Below are 16793 nucleotides of genomic sequence, written 5' to 3' on the forward strand. Positions count from 1 at the left end.
GGAACACCAGAGTTCTCAGGATTCAATGTCAAATTTTCTAGAGAACAAGGCTATGAAATGAAACCTGCCACGCAAGCAATGTACAGACCTTTGATAGACATGATTCCAGCGGATCCCGATTGCATGAAAACGGCGATGGTTGAGGCCCAAAGAATTACAAATAAGTGTGGACAAAAATACACCATATTCACAGCAGATCAGCAACTCTACCGTGTGATGATAAAAGTTCTTTGGACGCATCCCGAGACGTTTCCACATTTTGTGCCTAGGCTAGGCGGCATGCACATGCTGATGAGTTATGTTGGTTGTGTCGGCAATTTGATGTCAAATAGTGGTCTGGAGGAAGTTTTGGGGGCTGCATTCGGTGGTATCAAACGCATGCTCAATGGAAAAAATTTTCCCCAAAACGTTCGTGCTCTGAGGTTGGTGGTTGAGGAATTGTTACGCGACATTCTCCAAGGAATAAGAAGCTACGATGAACTTCTTGAAACATTAGAAGATAAAGCCAATCAAAGTAGGACTTCGAAGTTGTGGTTGGACTGTTTGGTAAAACCCGTCTTTATCATGATGCTCTACATGAGAGCAGAGCGTGAGGCAGATTGGTTGCTGCATTTGTTAGCCGTAGGTATGATGTTGCCATATTTCTTTGCTGCCAACCATGTAAATTATGCAAGATATGGTTTGTATTATCTGCGAAACATGGAAAATTTACCTGAAGAAGTGATGCACGAATTCCTGAAAGGCCAACATGTCATGCGTCACAACCGTGGTCTGTGGAATGCTATGTGGTCAGACATGTTCATAGAGACTACGTTTATGAGATATGGTCATGGTCCTGGAGGATTGATTGGTTTAACACTCAAACACTCTACCATTCAGCGATGGGCCCTTAGCCTTCACACCAGCAGTCGTCTTCTGAAATGTTTGTCTGAATTGACTGAGAGTTCCAAAACGGACTTTCTGGAAATGCATAAAGAGGAAACGAATGCGCGTATCGCTAGTGATGCGCTGGACAGGGAAAAAATTCGGACAAAATTAGATAGATGCATCAACCCCCTAAGTGCAACTGCGCATCCTGATTGCCTTGTGAACATCGCTGATGGAAAAGTAAGCCCTCAGACTGTCAATGTAGACGATTCTATCAGCATCGGTACCAATGACATGAAAGAATTTGAGAAAACATGGCCCAATGGATTCTATAAAGCACTTTCTACCAAAGTGACAACAATGGCAGCCGGGAAAAAATCTATTCAAAGTGACCGTGGTCCAATATATGACACAAGTTTGATTTATTCTCGCGCTATGGGATTAATGGCTTGTCGAGATTTTGACATGGAGTCTCTCTTTAAATATGAACTGGCACCATTGCCGACATCTTTATTCAGTGACAATGGAGACATGCGTACTGCTACTACAAAAGCTGCTCTGAAAAGAAATCTGCAAGAAACTGTCTCTGCTCGTGGGGGACAACATCTTGAGATCGTGATCTTAGATGGATGCGCACTTCTTTATTGTGTAAACTGGCCATCCAAAGGAACCATCCAAGACTATGTCAATAGTTTTTGGACACTCTTATTGCCGAAAATGGACAGAAGTGACGTGCACCTTGTCTTTGACAGATACCATGATTTCAGCATCAAAAGTGCTACTCGACAAAGTCGCAGCATAAAAGTTCGAACGGTACACCAACTTACATTACACACTCCTCTGCCTGCTCAAGCCTCAATTCTTGCCTGTACTGAGAACAAAAAGAAATTGATTAGTATACTCTGTACGGAATTAATGTCCAGGGCTGTAGCTGAACCACGTGAAAGGCGTATCGTTATCACAGGACACGAAAATGCTCCTCTCCAAATTAAAAATGGAAAAGTCTCCACAAGGACAGACTTGGAGACGACACACGAGGAAGCGGATGTAATTATGGTGCAACAAGCAATGCATGCTGCTTCATTGACCAATGCTGTTAAGGTGGTTAGTGACGATACGGATGTCTTTGTACTGTTAGTTCATTTCTACCACAAGCTTGACTTGGACTCCAGCCACTGTTCGATGATAATGGAAGCTACAAGTGGGGACCGTGGACTTGTTGACATTGGGAAAACAGTCTCGAGAAATCAAGAAATTGCGCCTTATCTTCTTGCAGCACATGCGCTATCTGGCTGTGATACTGTGGCTAAACCGTATGGTATAGGGAAAAACACAGTCATCAAAGTTCTTCATAAGGGACACAGACTGGACAACCTTGGAAACACCAGTGCCAGTTTTGAAGATGTTATCAAAGAAGCCACATTCTTCATAACTGCATGCTACGGCGTTCACGATGAAGCAACTATGACTGGCGCCAGGTACAAAGTTTGGCTGAAGAAAACGGGGAAAAAAATAATTAAAAAGGTCCCTGACTTGAAAACCATACCCCCTACCTCAGAAGCATTCTGTGAGAACACCAAAAGAGCGCACATTCAGACAGCAATTTGGTATCATAGTCTTCGAAAAACTCCCCCAGATTTACAACCAACAGATTTTGGATGGATGAAGTTACCAGCAACAAAATCACTTGTTCCAACCACAGTGCCAAGCAACACACCGAGTGTACCGCCCGAGTTGTTAGAAACTATTCAATGCGGATGTTCTTCTGAACAACCTTGTGGATCATCAAAATGTGGCTGTGTTGCCGCGCAGCTTCCATGCACAATATTTTGTAAATGCCATGATCGTGAGTGCTGTCAAAATCGCCTTTATCAAGCTGCTTCAATGTCAAGCGATGAGTCAAGCGACGAAGACATTGATGATGAGTGATTTAGTTTACCAGAGATACATGTCAGATATGCCGAAAATTGTCATTCTATTTTTTGTCCTTCGGTAAATATCAATGTAAAAAAGCAAAGGAGAAGAAAACTAAAGACTCAAAACAAGGCACGGTCTTTCTATAAGGAGACTCTCCGTGTTTATGTGTGATCTGACACCTTTTCCACAAAAAATTCCAATTTTGATTATCCCAATTATACTTTCACCGCTGTAGGAAATTTAAATACCAACAAATAGCATAAATAACATAAATTCTGTATTGATCTTGTCAAGGCCTTCAATTTGATACCAAACACGGCTATATTTGGGTAATTTTACGAGACGATCTTGGCAGTGACCTTGACCTTTTGGATAGTTAAATTGCTAATAACTTGTCAACTATTCGGTCAATTTAAAAAATAGAAGTATTTTTGTAATTAATTTGACTTAATCTTTCATTCTGTATAATATAAAATGATTTTTGAGGATTTTTGAAAATGACCTTTTCGTGACCTTTGTGGCGTAATTTCTCAAAATGCTCAATGTGCTCAGGGCAGCACTATTCAGACATTTAATCTTGGGATGTTCAACTTTGATAAAATGCAAAAAAAAAATTGGCGGACGCTTTTTTTGGGTTATGGTTAAAATTAAAATCATGATTTGGCAACCAGACTATAATCCTTGATTTTGTTTTTCCCCGACTTCCCAACCCATCACAAAAGTCCCGACATTTTCCCGACTTCACGACCTGGTGGGGACCCTGTAAGATGGTCCCCACTGGGAAAGAGGAAGAGAGGCAGAGTATACGTTGGGCACCTGGAGGAGGACAGTTGAAGAGATTTGAAAGAGGCTGGAAAGACATGGAATGAGCTGAGCTGGCTGGCTGGCCCAGGACTGAGATGCCTGGAGGAACTTTGTTGGCGCCTTATGCTGGCCCCGCGGTTTTTTGCAAAAAATATTTCAAAATATTGAAAAAAAAAACAAAAAAAAAAACGATGAAATTTGCAGAAGAAAATAAGTAAATTTTGCAAAAAATTTGCAGGTTTCTAAATATGTTGACAACTAACTACATGCAACCCATGTAATAAAATATAATTACGCAATGTAAAACTCAAATTTATGGGACAAAGAAATGGTAAATTTTGCCAGAAATTATGCTGATTTGGAAATAAGCACAAAATCGGGAAAACAAAATTACAATAAAAAATCTTCATCACCGCGTGGAATGCAAATTTCGCAAAAATAATTTTTAAAGAATCAAAGAAAATGTCAAAAATTTGCAAAATGTGCAGATTTTGCGGTTGTAATGCAAATCAGTAAATTTCCCCAAATTTTGCGGCCGCAAGCTGTGCAAAAAACCACGGTGCCAGCTTATGTTACCAAGGACATGGAATGAGCTGAGCTGGCTGGCAGCCCAGGACTGAAATCTCTGGAGGAACTTTTTTGGCGCCATATGTTCCATCAAGGACATGCAATGAGCTGAGCTGGCTTGCTGGCCCAGGACTGAGATGCCCGGAGGAACTAAATACCTTCATATTTGTTTTCCTTTGGAATTCACGCTCCTGGCGGTATGTTTTATCCACAAACAGAGATGCAGCCATAAATAAATGACAATAAGACTTAACAGAAATGATTTACAAAAAAAAAAAAAAAAGAAGGTATTAAAAGAAACCAGACAAAAAAATATAGACAGCATGAATTGAATCATCCCCCCCCCCCCCCCCCCCCAGCTCACAAAGGTTTAAGTAAGTTTTTATTTGTTTTTAAGGGTTTTACGGCGCTTGCAACACATTAAGGTCATATCAGCGCCAGTAAAAAGGAAGAAATTGGGACAGTTAAAAAGTTATAGAATTACAATAACAGCACACATGAAAAGGTAAGATAAAGGGGAATTGGTTCAAACAGGAAACGGATGTAGATTCCAAAAGCACACTATCAAAGAACTTAGTTTGAGATCACCTAAAAGTCTAATCCAGACACAAGCACATGTCCTCACTAAGACTAAGAGGAATACACTCAAATGATTACAAATCATATTTAATATGTAAAAAAAACATAATACAGTGCATAACAGAGAGATGATTTACCTGTCATCTGCATTTTTTGCGGCGGCAAATGGCAATTTGCAGCCGCAAATATCAGGGCGATCCGCAAATTTCCCAAAATTGGCAAATCGTGGCAAATTTGGCAAATTTTGGGAAAAAAAAAAAAAGAAACGAAAACAAAATTACGAAACAAAAAGTGCGAAACTTGAGAAATGTTGCAGCTTTGCCTGGGCCCAAACCAAGGGAAGCTACTCTCTATGGATAATGATCCTTTAAAATCTTTGTAACAACGCTATTCACAGTCATTTCATTAAATTAATAAATGCAGCCTCCTTAAATGTAATAAATTGTCTTTTATATATATTTTTTTTCTGTATCGCATGTTAATTTTTACTGAAACGCTTAGTTCTCCTCGGCAAATTTTGGTCTTTTTGGCAAATTTTGGGGTTTCTTTTGGCAAATTTTAGGTCCCAATTTGGCAAAAAATGCAGATGACAGATTTACAAGGGAAAAAAAAAAATCTTCCAAAACTAACTATACATTTGACTGGTCCCTCTCAGCCAGCCGGCCAGGACAAAACCAAGTAATTTCATTCCAAGACAAAGAAAGATACGTTGGAAAACAGATATAGGGGGATAGAAGACGCAGTAAGTGCCTCCCTGCCAACAATGGGAGGTCAGGAACCCCACCCAGCTGTATATAGGGGGATAGAAGACACAGTCAGTACTTCCCTGCCCACTATGGGAGATCAGGAAGCCCACCCAGAAAGGTTAAAATAAGAATCCCTGTAAAATGCTATATTGTGATAATTGACTGACAAACATATACATATACACAAGCACAAAATTTCAAATACAAATAAATAAATAACAAAGGATTTTACAGAAAGAATTTTTATTTATTACAAAGGAAAATTTTAAATACTTTAAAACTATTCACTCAATAAAGCAAGTAAACTAAAAATAAGTTTAACGATGATAAAAACTTGCTTGTATCTCTAGAATACCAGTGACACTTTGATTCAAACAAAACCAACTGAGGAATCAAGTATGGAGTTAAAATCGTTCAAATAACTATATATAATATAATATATACAACCTAACTGTGATACAGAGTCACAAAACTTAAAATTTCAAAGACAATTCACTCAGTCTTATCATACTTGTTACAGAATTAAACGCAACTATCAAAATATGATAGGGCAACTTTCAGAATTATGAAGAAAAAAAAAACCCCAAATAACTATGACCGCTTGCATAACTAGTCCAAAGAACGAAAAAAAAACCCCAAATAAAATGGTTTCATTTATAAAGTAAGAAATAAAACAAGACGAATGGTATGATTGGAAAACCGTGGGGTAGACAAAAACACACAATAAATTATTCGTATTCATCCCTTCATTCACTCCTGTCAGTGCTACAAGATGACGACCATGACAATTACTTGCTCTTGTATGCGGGAGGTGGGCCGTGTAAATATATGCATCCAGTTTGATAAAGCTGTGAAGACAAAGAAGCAAAAACAAATAAATATATAAATTAGCTAATCGAAACTGTGCAACTTTGAGGTCAGTGGGAGTTTTTTTTTTCCTCTAAAAATATTGTATTTTTTTAAAACTGCCAGTATTTGCTGCATACTTAAGTGAGGGACATATTTCTAGCACAGTTTAAAAGCGCAATTCTTCTTCTTTCTAAAAATATCAATTTTTTTTTTTAGATTAGTGGTGCTGGAAAAATAGCCGATAGGGAATGAGATTAGTGGAAGAGTAGCGCCCCTTGATTGGATGTCACCCATAGTCTGTGGCTTCCCGCGAGGCCGAGAGGCCATGCGTACAACCATTATGACGTTCTCTCTCTAATAACTTTTCCGCCGGTGACGTCACGGACTATGGGTGACGTCCAATCAAAGGACGCTACTCTTCCGCTAATCTCATTCCCTATTCTGTCAGATCTCCATTACACCAATGAGTCCATAATAAATTGGGTCGTCAGACCTGCAAATAAGTGCATGTCGGTTGGGACGGATGATTGTATAATTTGAGAGTGGTGAAAAAAAAGATTCGATATTTTTGATGGGTTAAGCTTTAATTTGACTGTTTAGAATCTGATTCTTCATGGGGCAGCGTGGTTCAGTGATATGGGCTTTGATTCATGCCCGAAAAGTAATAATGGTTCAGTGATATGGGCTTTGATTCATGCCCGAAAAGTACAGAGATCGACTATCGGCCACGTAGTGTGTCCTTGATCAAGTCACCTAGCCCTTGCTAACTTTGCAGCACTGCATTGCGGATGACGCCTGATTTATTCCAGTCTTTCATTAGAAGTGAAAAAGGAATTTTTAAACTAATTACCTTATCATTCAATGCACAGAGATTTCGAACATAGGAATTAGAAATAGAAACTATTTTAATATTATTCCTACTAGATTTGTTCTTTATACAGTAGAACTCGGAAATAGCGAGTTCGACGGGTCCACTCCTGATTACTCGCTATTTCCAAGTTCTCGCTATTCCCGAGTTGCCAGGAAAGGTCACTCGGCCGTACAAAAATATGGAAAGACAGTGTGTGTGTGTGTGTGTTTGTTTGTGCGTGTGTGCCGCGCGTGCGTGCAAATGACTGTGTGTGGATAAAGTGGGGTGAGGGCGGGGTTGAACACGGCCTTCGTTAACTACGTAATGATGGCCACAGGTTGAAGTTGATCCGCCCCTTCCATTTCCATCAAGATTTCGTGTTGTGTGTGCGAGTGTTTGTATGCACTAGGCATGTTTGATGAGGTAAGCAAGCGCATCACTCAATCACTGACCCACTGAAATAATGGTTCCACGCTCCCCTCTCTCGCTGATCGTGTTGCTCTTTAACGAATGCGACTCGCTGACCGATACTGCGAAGTGAGGCATGTTGACTGCCAGTGCTTACTTCGCGCACAAACACACACACCCAACCCCCACCCAAATTTGTTTCGCCTACGATATACTCTCGACTAGGCAACTATGTAATATTACTCGTAACGAAAAATCAGAAAAGAAAAGAAGCTAGGCTAAAAATATTTAAATCGCCCTTGTCTGGTGTTTTGCTTTACTTCGTTCGAAGTCCTAGGCTGGGGCAGGAAATGCTCGTTATTTCTGAGTTGAGCTCTTTTTCATACTCGCTACTTTCATGCTAATTTTATTGACTCAAATAAGAGAAAAAAACGGGGATTTAGATTTTACTCGCTATTTCCGAGTTCTCGCTATTTCCAAGTACGTTACTTTCATGTTCTACTGTACATAGCACCTTGGTTTTTTCTTCATTCCATTTCAATTTGTTTATATATCTGATTCTTAATTTCATTGATAATAAGCAAATTAAAGTTGGTTTTGGTTGAAGGGCGTAGGTATTAAAATGCAATATCTATACTTTAAGACAAACAAGATCTGATGTGCTGGCATTTTTTAAAGAATATTTGTACCCTGTGACGACAAACTATGGGGCAGCGTGGCTCAGTGGTACGGTCTTTGCTGCGTACCCAAAAGGTACCGAGTTCGATCACCCGCCTCTGCGCATGAGTGGCCTTGAGCAAGTCACCTCGCCCTAGCTCACTTTGCGGCGCTGCACAGCGGCTGATGCCTGGGTTATTCCAATCTTCCCTTGGAATAGATCCTAAAGACAAATTTCCCCTTGGGGATGAATAAAGGGAATTAAAAAAAATTTTTTATATCAAACTCTTGGTATAAACTTATAAAATAATTGTATGAAATTAGAACTCAGATGGATGGGGTACTAATATAATAAGCAATGCATAAATAACATAAGAAATTGTACATTACAATTTACAATTAGCGAGTCAGCATGGAAAGGCTATGTGGTCTTGAGGTATGACACTCGCTTTCGGATCGGAAGGTCCTGGGTTCAAGCCTCGCGCTCTGCGCATAGTTGAGTCCTTGGAAAAGGCTCTTTACCCACATTCTCTCACCGTACTCAGGTGTAAAATGAATACCTGACTGTTAACAGCAGTGTCTTTGTCCGAAAAATTGTAATATCGCCTTACAGGCGGCATGTCCCGGCCTACATGTTAAATGTTGCTGTTGACCAGGGACCCCTTGTAAAGCGCTTTGAGCACATTTAGTGGATATTGCGCTATATAAAGCTCAAAAAAAAAAAAAAAAAGAAAAAAAGAAAACATGCATATAAGACAAATTTAACGATTTAAGAATCTTAAAAAAAAAAAAAATGACTTACAATGCCAAAGGTTGCAAGTGTAGCTGCTAAGCTGCCAAGTAATATCATATTGAGCTTGGAGTTCCTAGCATTGTAAGCCTCCTGCCACGACCCCTGAGGTACTGGCATGAAATTCATATGACTCTTGTTCTCTTCGCAAACCTGGCGAATAGGTTTAAAGTTGGCTGGAACGCCACCCATGCTCCGTGCATTCCTCACACCTGAAACCAAAACAAACAAGCAAACAAGAAATGCATTAAATGTATACAAATACGAAATAAAAATTAAAATAATAATAAATCAAGACTTGAATGCCTCAGTTATTCAATTCTTTCTCTTAATCTTACACAACACATATCAGACATTTTCACATTGTTTAGATATTTAACCTCACCGCATTGTCTTTGACGTGTCATTCACTTCGACCAAGGCATCTAATAAAAGTTAAGTGAATGTATGCTCAGTTTTACATTGTAAGTGTGCGGGCTGTGGTCTTGTGGTATGACACCCGCTTTCGGATCGGAAGGTCCCCGGTTCGAGCCTCGCTCAGCACATAGTTGAGTCCATGGAAAATACTCATATTTTCTTACTGTACTAGGATGTAGAATGAGTACCTGGCCGTTAACAGCATTGTCTCTGTCAAAATCTTTTTTGCAACATCGCAGTTCTGTAGCTGGAGCCAAAACATCATGAGGGAGGGGATTGAGATGGAGGGACAATCATCATTTGTAACGCACTGAGAAAGTAGACTAAAAAAAAAAGTGGCGCAACCAGGATTCGAGTCTTTTCTGACAAGCCACCTAAGAGAGATGACTTAACCATTCTGCTGTGATTATTCCCAGAGAGGGTCTGCCAATAATGAAAATTGGTTATTCCCAGACAGGCGTCTGGGAAAACAGAAATTTCTTATTCCCAGACACTTTTTTGAAACTCTGCTCTTTTAAACAATTACTCGCATTCCAGAAAATGGAATGTTTCGAAATGGACATAGAAATAAGTAAAGTTAATAAAATATTAATATCAATAAAAATATAAGATTAACCAACAATAAATCAGTTGATGGATGATATGCGTAGACTTTCATGTGGGTGTCATGGCCGAATGGTTAAGTCGTCTGCCTTGGGTGGCTCGTCAGAATTGACGTCGTGTGGGTTCGAATCCTGGTTCGACCACTTTTTAAAATTATATTTTTATTCCGTCTTCTTTTTACAGAGTGTTGCAAATGAAAAATGCCCCCCCCCCCCCCAACATCTTTTTTTAAAAAATATTTCTCTCTCTCTCTCTTTTAGTTTCTTTATAGCATATTCGTCCCCACTCCAATCTCAAAAAGTATTTTCTAAAACGAATACATAATTTAAAAACAAACAAATATTCAGAGAGAGACCAAATGGTCAAATAGAGGGGGAAAAAAACAAAACAAAAAGACATTAAAAAAAAAAAAAACAATTTTAAGAAATTCATGCTCAGAAACGGAATAAGGTCAAACAAAAAAGGAGAAAATAATAGACTTGGTCAAAATCAAAACATAAAAGAAAAAAAAAGGGGGAGCGATCAGATTGGAATCTGGGACGCTAACAGGAGCAAAATGAAAGGTGGTCTGACCCTCTGAGCTGTCTATCCATACCGGTACCGTGTATCTTAAAATTCATATATGAGCTAGACATTTTTCCACCAACTTTGCTTCCTTGTTTTGATAGTTATTTTTCGTCTCTGATTCGAATATGTTGGATCTAGTTTTGTAAAGGTGTGATAATAAAAACAGGCCTTGGCCTAGGAATTCGTCTGAGAAATAAACAAATCCCGGGCCATCATCAATTGTGGTCTGAATGAACAAATTTAAATTATAGAAACAAAAGATGATCAATAGTAGAAACGTCTTTCAATTTCAAACTTCAACTTCTGTAGAAGCATCAACTCCTCTCTAATAGTGTAGAGACTCTATATTATTATTCAATATTGATATTGAATCTTCTCGCTCCCCTCACCAGAAACACAAAACTTGAATGAAATATCGGACATCAAAACTTGTTCATTTTCGAATTGGATTTATGTAATTTCTGCCTTCGAGAGGATTCCGGCTTGTGTGTGTACTTGAGATATCTAGTTGAGATTAGTTAGATACTTATAAGATTGGAGTGAACAACAAGATACAGTGATACAGTACAGCTAAGACTTAGATAGATCTTTTCATTTAACAAGTAAGAAGATGAGCTTAAACAGCAGTAGTAGGAAAGGTAGATCTGGCAGTGCCAGTACTAGTAGTGGCAGTAGTAGGAAAGAAAGCCCTGCACCGATGAGTACAAATAAGGCAAAAGCAAAAGCTGAGACTGAGACTTGCGGAAAATGTGAATATGTATGCAAAGAGATTGAGAAATGCTTACAGTGCGAGCTCTGTGACCAGTGGTTTCATACTTTGTGCGAAAAGATAGATGATGACACCTATCAACTGTTGAAGAAAGACTCAGAAAAAGAATGTCCGCTGCTGCATTACTACTGCTCTAAGTCCTGCAACAAAGTGGCCTCAAAGTTCTTGGGCAATTTCATGCAGCTTGAAAAGGAAGTAGATAAACTCAGGAAAAAAGTAGAAGACATAGATAAAAGTGTGAATATCATTCAAAAAGGTGAATTCACAGAGGAGATGATAGAAATAGTGAAATCAACAGCAAAGGATGAGATAGAGGCCTACCCTATGTCTGAGGCGAGTGAGATTAAGGAGAGACTCAAGAGAAGTACAGAAGAAAAGTCAGATAGAGTAAGACAAGATATAAATGAAATGAGGAAAATCAATGAAACTGAGGAGAAGAAGCAGGCAATGGTGAAAAAGAACCTGGAACTAGAAGAGGAGAGAAATGAAAGGGCTAAGAGAGTGAAGAATGTAATTATGTATGGCATACCAGAAGCTAAAGATGGCGACAACAAGGAAGATATAAGAAAAGCCCAAATGGTACTCAAAGAGTTGCAGGTTCATGGAAACAAAGACAGCCTCAACCCTATAGAGCAAGTGATCAGATTGGGCAGAAGAGAAGATAGACCAAGACCCATGAAAATAAGTCTGATGTCAACGGATCAGCGTAACAATCAATGAAACTGAGGAGAAGAAGCAGGCAATGGTGAAAAAGAACCTGGAACTAGAAGAGGAGAGAAATGAAAGGGCTAAGAGAGTGAAGAATGTAATTATGTATGGCATACCAGAAGCTAAAGATGGCGACAACAAGGAAGATATAAGAAAAGCCCAAATGGTACTCAAAGAGTTGCAGGTTCATGGAAACAAAGACAGCCTCAACCCTATAGAGCAAGTGATCAGATTGGGCAGAAGAGAAGATAGACCAAGACCCATGAAAATAAGTCTGATGTCAACGGATCAGCGTAACACTGCTCTTAGGAACAGCAAACAGTTGAAAGACCATAAACGGGAATGCTTACAGAAGGTGTATATTGGAGCTGACCAAACAATTATGCAAAGAGAGCAGGCCAAGGAGTTAAGAGAGGAGCTGAAGAGAAGACGAGAAGCAGGGAAGATGTAGTCATATATAAGAAAAGGGTCAGTTTCAGGGAAAAGTTTAGTGAACAAATAAGAAAGAGAGACAGCGATGTTGGAGGAAATGACTGGGACTGGGATGAGGAATGACTATATTGGAAACGTGTCAGTCCAATTGCCCAAAATGTTTCTGAGCAAGGACTCGAAGACAACAAGAAAATTCAAAAAAGAGAAGTACCAGTAAATGATAAGGAGGGGCAGCACTTGAATATGAAAAATACCCTGAAGTTCATGTACACGAACGCAGACAGTGTGATGAATAAGAGAGAGGAGCTAAAGGCTATGGCAGAAGAAGAAGATCCAGATGTGATAGCAATAACAGAAGCTAAGCCAAAGAATGCAACAACACACCCAACAATAGCAGAGTTAGGTATTGAGGGATACACTATAATAGCTAGCAGAGATTTTGAAACTTCCGGCAGAGGAGTATACTTATTGGTGAGAGAGAACCTGAAGGTTAACCCCATAGAGGAACTCACAGATCACGACTTTAGGGAGAGCGCTTGGTGCTCGATTGGAGTAACTGGACAAAGTCAGATACTAGTAGGAGTGATTTATCGGAGCCCAAATAGCACAGGAGAAAATAATGAGAGAATGTTGGAGATGATAAGGAGAGCATCACAAAAAAAGCATTCAGAGATAATTATTATGGGAGACTTCAACATGCCGGAACTGGAGTGGAAAGGGATGGACGAACCAAAAGAGGGAAGCCTGGAGGAAAGTTTCATAGAAACCATTGAAGATTGCTACCTACAACAGATAATAAAAGAACCCACGAGACAGAGAAAAAACCAGAAGCCCAACGTATTGGACTTGATATTGATGGAGGAAGAAAATGACATAATCGACCTAAGACTGAGCCACCCACTGGGAAAAAGCGACCATGCGACCATATTCCTAAAACTGAGGGCGACATCAGAGACTGTAGATGAAAAACTGACACTCAGATATAGGAAGGCTGATCTAGAGAGTATGAAAGAGGAACTGGGGCATATCAAATGGGAGGAAATACTAATCGAGGACACCGTAGGAAACAACTGGAGTAGATTTACCAGAGTACTTAACCAATGCTTCGAGAAAAACATCCCGAAAAGCAGAGGGAACCGGGTTGGGAGAAGAAATCAACCTTGGATGACGCAGGAAGTGAGAGAGGCATTACGGAAGAAGAAGGCAGTAAATAGAAGATACTCTAGAAGCAAAAAGGAAGAGGATTGGGACAAATACAAAAGAGTGAGAAACGCAACTACTAAAATAGTCCGACAAGCGCATCAAAAGTATGAGAACAAGATAGCAGAGGAAACGAAAGAAAATCCTAAAGTATTCTGGAGTTATGTAAACAGTAAAATGAAGACAAGACAGGGAACCTGTGACATAAAAAAAGAAGATGGCACTTGGGCATCTGAAGATGAAGACAAGGCAGAGGTGCTAAATCTCTTCTTTGCAAGTGTCTTTACAGTGGAGAACCAGAAAAACTTGCCAGATATTGCTAAAACAAGTAATATAGATACTACACAATGGCCGATTACTGAAGAGAGAGTAATGAAGAGACTACAAAACCTAAAGGAGAGTAAATCACCTGGACCTGACAAACTTCATCCTTACATCCTAAAAAACTTAGCAGAGCAGCTAGTAGAACCCCTAACCAAGATATTTAACCAGTCGATGAAAGAAGGAAGACTACCAAGGGAATGGAAAGAAGCTAACGTCACAGCCATATTCAAGAAGGGAGACAGAAAAAATCCAGAAAACTACAGACCAGTGAGCCTGACATCTGTCGTCTGCAAGCTCATGGAACAGCTGATTAGAGAAGAAATGGTTGATCATATGACCAAGAACAAACTATTCAGCAAATATCAACATGGTTTCATGGCGGGAAGGTCTACAGTAACAAACCTACTTGAAACAATGGATGACTGGACGAGAGACCTGGAATTAGGCAACAATTTAGATGTCATATACCTCGACTTCAGAAAGGCATTTGACAAAGTTCCACACTGGCGCCTAATCAGGAAATTGGAACAGTATCAAATTAATGATCAGACAGTCAAATGGGTCCGAGATTTCCTCAAAGATAGAAGACAAAAAGTGATAGTGAATGGAACAGCATCAACAGAGAGACTGGTAACAAGTGGAGTTCCACAAGGAAGTGTACTGGGACCAGTTCTCTTCCTGATTTATATCAATGACTTGCCAGACAATCTATCATCTAAATGTAAAATCTTTGCCGATGATACTAAGCTCTATGGAGTAGCTAATACAGAAGAAGAAAGAAACACCTTACAACAAGATTTGAAAAAGCTTGAAGAATGGTCCGAAATATGGCAGATGGAGTTCAATGTAGATAAATGTGCAGTTCTTCACCTAGGAAAAAACAACAGAGAAGCAAACTATATAATGAAAGAAAAACCCCTGCAGAAATCCAATGGGGAAAAAGACCTAGGAGTATTTATTGATAGGAAGCTAAACTTCAAGAAGCAAATTAAAGATGTTCAATCTAAGGCTAGTAAAACACTCGGAATAGTGAAAAGAAATTTCAAGAATCTGAAAACAAAACACATGACTACCATCTACAAGACTATGGTTAGATCAAAGCTGGAATATGCTAACTGCATATGGTATCCGAAGTTTGAGGGAGACAAAGACTGTTTGGAAAGAGTGCAAAGGAGAGCAACAAAACTTATCACACACCTGAAAGACAAACATACTGTGAGAGATTGAAAGAATTAAATCTCCCGACCTTAGATTACAGGAGAAGATGGGAGATATGATCCAAACATATAAAATAGTAAAGGGAATAGACAGGGTAGAGGCAGGATTCCTTAAACCAAACAAGAACATTCAGACACGAGGAAACAGCAAGAAACTGAAAAAAGAACGTTTTAAAACAAATGAAAGAAGGAACTTTTTTTCATCTAGAATTGTAAATAACTGGAATAAACTACAAGAAACCACAGTATCAGCAAAAAATTTGAATAAATTCAAAGCAGAGTTGGAGATAAGCAACACCCTAGGAAACAAGTTCAATTATAAAAATTGGTCCAATCATTAATAGATGAGGAGGAGCGAAGGAGACTACACCAAGTCTAAAAGCTCTATACAGAGGTATCCAGGTATAGGTATCCTAGGTAATAAAGTTAACAGGTAGATAGGTAGTGAAAATTTCAATGGTTGGTGGACTATGAACAGATTTGATGATTAATAAGTTTCTTGCTGGTTGAAAAAAAAAAAAGGCGAATTGCCAGTTTGACATTTTCAGATCAAAGTGACAAAAGAAATTTCATTGATCCATTTGCTCTAAAAAAAAAAAAAAAAAGCTGGATTTGACATTTGATCACTATTCACTTTCATCTTGTGCACTGGCATTTTTTAATAAAATCTTTCTGCCAACTTGGCTCTGCTTATGAACATGTGTCTGCCAATAGCGAAAATTGGTTATTCCCAGACAGGGTCTGCCAATAACGAAAATTTGTTATTCCCAGACAGGTGTCTGGGAATAAGCAATTTTCGTTATTGGCAGACCCTGTCTGGGAATAATGACAGCCCAACCATTCTCATTCGGCCCTTGACATCCACATGACATGAATACCGAAACGTTCCATATTCTGAGATGTGGCCAAATGTTTAAAAGAGTGGAGTTTCAAAAAAGTGTCTGTGTATAACCATCCATCGTTATTGCCAGACAGTCAGTGTCTGCCAATATAACTTATTAACCGACCACACCACTGCACGGCCGCCGGTGCAGTGGCAGTGCTGAGTGAATAGAATGGATGTGAAGCTGGCGAAGTGACGAGGATGCATTGTTTATGAAGTCATAAAGAGAGGACAAACTAATGTGACAATTAAAGCTATAAACGCTGTACTTACGAGGAATAAAACGGGCAACTGTTGTTAGTTTGTTGAGCATCTTTATTCCTGTATCAGAATCGTCCTTACTCTATGAAAAAAACTGACCTCCAAAGAAAGCTTGAAGGAAACGGATGTTGTTGATCGTAACTGAAACTTGGTTCCATACATCTAATATTATGTATATTAATATGTTCGTTTGAAGTTGAAGAGTCGCTTTTCATATATTTTCAACATTAAAATATTGTTAATATTATTATAATAAGCACTGATTTTGATGAAAATTATTCAATGATCGTGAGAAAAGTTCCATTTTCCCCCCGTATCTATTGTAATTATTCTGTTTGTGATATTTTTACTAACCAGATACATTTCCCCAAGTAGATC

General features: G+C 39.1%; 1 protein-coding gene across 1 annotated transcript; it reads right to left on the bottom strand.

Annotated features, from left to right (window-relative positions):
- Window positions 1-5706: 5706 nt before the first annotated feature.
- Window positions 5707-16549, bottom strand: LOC144969901 (uncharacterized). The gene is made up of 3 exons (XM_078908960.1): window positions 16428-16549; window positions 9047-9246; window positions 5707-6328 (listed from the first exon to the last, which is right to left on the bottom strand). The coding sequence occupies exons 1-3, from the start codon at window positions 16465-16467 to the stop codon at window positions 6269-6271; spliced, it is 300 nt and encodes a 99-aa protein (XP_078765086.1). The 5' UTR covers window positions 16468-16549; the 3' UTR covers window positions 5707-6268.
- Window positions 16550-16793: the final 244 nt, after the last annotated feature.

This window comes from Berghia stephanieae, chromosome 4 (genome assembly GCF_034508935.2).
Source record: "Berghia stephanieae isolate SIO BIC M18660-M18661 chromosome 4, UCSD_Bste_1.3, whole genome shotgun sequence".
Classification (NCBI taxonomy): Eukaryota; Metazoa; Mollusca; class Gastropoda; order Nudibranchia; family Aeolidiidae; genus Berghia; species Berghia stephanieae.

What these genes read in the sequence shown, in the direction of transcription:
- LOC144969901 (XM_078908960.1), bottom strand. Translation starts at nt 16,467, where the DNA reads ATGCTCAACAAACTAACAACAGTTGCCCGTTTTATTCCTC. An exon ending in AGTTGCCCGTTTTATTCCTC is followed by an intron (nt 9,247 to 16,427) that starts GTAAGTACAGCG and finishes TTTTGGTTTCAG; the next exon opens with GTGTGAGGAATGCACGGAGC. An exon ending in CACTTGCAACCTTTGGCATT is followed by an intron (nt 6,329 to 9,046) that starts GTAAGTCATTTT and finishes TTGTCTTCACAG; the next exon opens with CTTTATCAAACTGGATGCAT.